This window comes from Penaeus monodon, chromosome 6, assembly GCF_015228065.2.
Source record: "Penaeus monodon isolate SGIC_2016 chromosome 6, NSTDA_Pmon_1, whole genome shotgun sequence".
NCBI lineage: Eukaryota > Metazoa > Arthropoda > Malacostraca > Decapoda > Penaeidae > Penaeus > Penaeus monodon.
The window spans coordinates 45,003,291-45,005,790 of NC_051391.1; the positions used below are offsets into that span (position 1 = coordinate 45,003,291).

General features: G+C 43.9%; 1 protein-coding gene across 1 annotated transcript in view; it reads right to left on the reverse strand.

Annotated features, from left to right (window-relative positions):
- The window catches only part of LOC119574560 (myelin regulatory factor-like), a 28,673-nt gene that overhangs the window by 10,911 nt on the left and 15,262 nt on the right, over positions 1–2,500 (reverse strand). Inside the window, 1 exon segment of the mRNA XM_037921833.1 lies at positions 71–158. Within this exon segment, the coding sequence (XP_037777761.1) occupies positions 71–158 (88 nt within the window).

Consider the following 2,500-nt stretch of genomic DNA (forward strand, 5'->3'; position numbering starts at 1 on the left):
AATGTAAAAAATGTATAGATGCACTGATATCATACCACAATATCAGAGAAGAAAAGAGCACTGGACTTACATGGTGTCGTTATTGTCATCGTTGATGTAGCTCTCCAGTTGGCTGATATCCAGGCCTTCGTTGTCGATGCCGCCCTCCCAGTCGCGCTCTGGGGAACACAACCACATGCTATTAAACTCAAACCCACTACACATAATAACGCACCTAAATAACTACCATAAAATCCAGAATTCATGTCTAATATCCAACCACACAGGCTACAATTAAACCCAAAAGGAACTACAAAATAATAATACATATAATCTTAAAATCCAGAATCCACGTCCAGTGTAAAAGTATGGGTGCACCGTTTGTGTGGATTATGATAATAACATTACGAGGGCACTGATATTAAGTTTTTTGTTTTATTATATATATCAGTAGTGTCATAATCGGAGTTCCTGATATGAATCGGACATTCAGCTTCCAACTGGAATACTGGGTGATATTCGGGAAAAAATACGATACTGGTATGTTTGCTACAAGATGCAAGTCACAAAAAAATAGGTCTGAGCTTATGAGCTGGGTTGCATCATTCAAAAAGTAACTATTTCGAATTTAAAACAGGACAGGTAAGCTCTTAGGTGTTATCAGGAAGTAGGCTGTTATCATTACAGAAGCTCATCACTATCGCAGGCTCTCACGCCCTGTTTCACCATCACTGCCCCTTCTTCCCGCGCCCTTCCCACCCTCGTCTGTGCTTAGGCTTCCTTACTTAGAAATTAGATTTAGGTTTCTACTTTGTCTCCCGGTCTACTCAGTTTCTAAACAGCTAGAAAATTAGCGAGCAAATGGAGAGAGGTTGTGAGCATGCGAAAAGAGGTGGGACAACTTCTGTTACTCAAACGTTGCCTTTATATACTCGACCTTTTGATTTGGTTCTTGAGAGAGAGAGAGAGAGAGAGAGAGAGAGAGAGAGAGAGAGAAGAGAGAGAGAGAGAGAGGAGAGAGAGAGAGAGAGAGGGAGGGAGGGAGGGGGGAGGGGGGGAGGAAAGGAAGGAAGGAAGGAAGAAAGGAAGGGAAGGGAGGAAAGGAAGGGAGGGAGGGAGGAGAGAGAGAGAGAGAGAGAGAGAGAGAGAGGAGAGAGAGAGAGAGAGAGAGAGAGAGAGAGAGAGAGAGAGAGAGAGAGAGAGAGAGAAATTCAAACAACAAGGAAGTATCAGGTAAATACAAACTTCCAACAACACCCCTCCGAAAGCCACAATTATTCTCCCACACGAATTCGCTCGAGAAAAAAAAGGGGGGGGGGGATATATGGACGCCAGAATAATAACAAAAGTAAGCGCAAAAAAGGTTGCAAGTGGTTTACCATCGCTGCCAAATCCCGGAGATGGAAGTGACGATGCACAAGAGCGTCAGAGCAGCGAGAGTGAGAGAGTGACGGAGCTTTTCTCGGAGGCGTGCAAGACGAGGGCGAAAGTGAGAGGAGGGTCGGCGTGACCGCGGGGGATGTGAGGCTGACGCAGATGTGGGAAAGCGCTGATCTGTATGTCTCTCTGTCTGTCTGTCTCTTTCTCTTCCTTCCGCCCCTCTCACTCTCACTCTCATTCTCACTCACTCACTTACTCTCTCTCTCTCTCTTTCTCTTTCTTTCTCTCTCTCTCTCTCTCTCTCTCTCTCTCCTCACTCACTCACTCTCTCTCTCTCTCTCTCTCTCTCTCTCTCTCTCTCTCTCTCGCTCTCTCTCTCTCTCTCTCTCTCTCGTTCTTCTTTACCTTGCTATTACTGAAAAAAGTTGCCATTTAATTTAATTAAGGTCTAGTGAATTGTGAAAACTTTATAGATTTTTCTTTAAACAACAGGAATGCATCTGGGATTGATATGCGAGTTGGAGATGCGTGTTTTAGAATATTTAATCAGAATACTTATTTGTTAACCGTTTAGGCAAACATATATTTCCACTAAATAACCACATGAGCTACGTGACTTAATCGTGAGTTTATACTTTATGTTCGATTTTTCTGTACAAAATGAAAGTCAAATTTGGTCTTGTTTCTACAGACTACGGGCATTTCAAACCACACTGGTCACGAACGTATTATGTCACTCTCACTCTCTTTCTCTCCCCCCCCCCTCTCTCTCTCTCTCTTTCACTTCCCCCCCCCCCCTCTCTCTCTCTCTCTCTCTCTCTCTCTCTCTCTCTCTCCCCCCCCCCCTCTCTCTCTCTCTCTCTCTCTCTCTCATTCCCTCTCTCTTTGTTTATATACTGTATTCTCCCCGACCCGAGAGTACCGGGGATGGCGAGGGTACGCGATGGCACAGTCCACACAAAGGACTCTTATATTAGAGCGATAATACGGAGGAGGCAGGATAATACAGTCATCGTAATGTATTCCTTATGAAGAACTTCTGTCCGAACAGCTTTATCTTTTTTCTTTTTTTCCACGAGTAAAAGTTATTTGAAGTTTTCTACATGATTCGGCGTTAATAATAAATGGGAAGGACTAATAC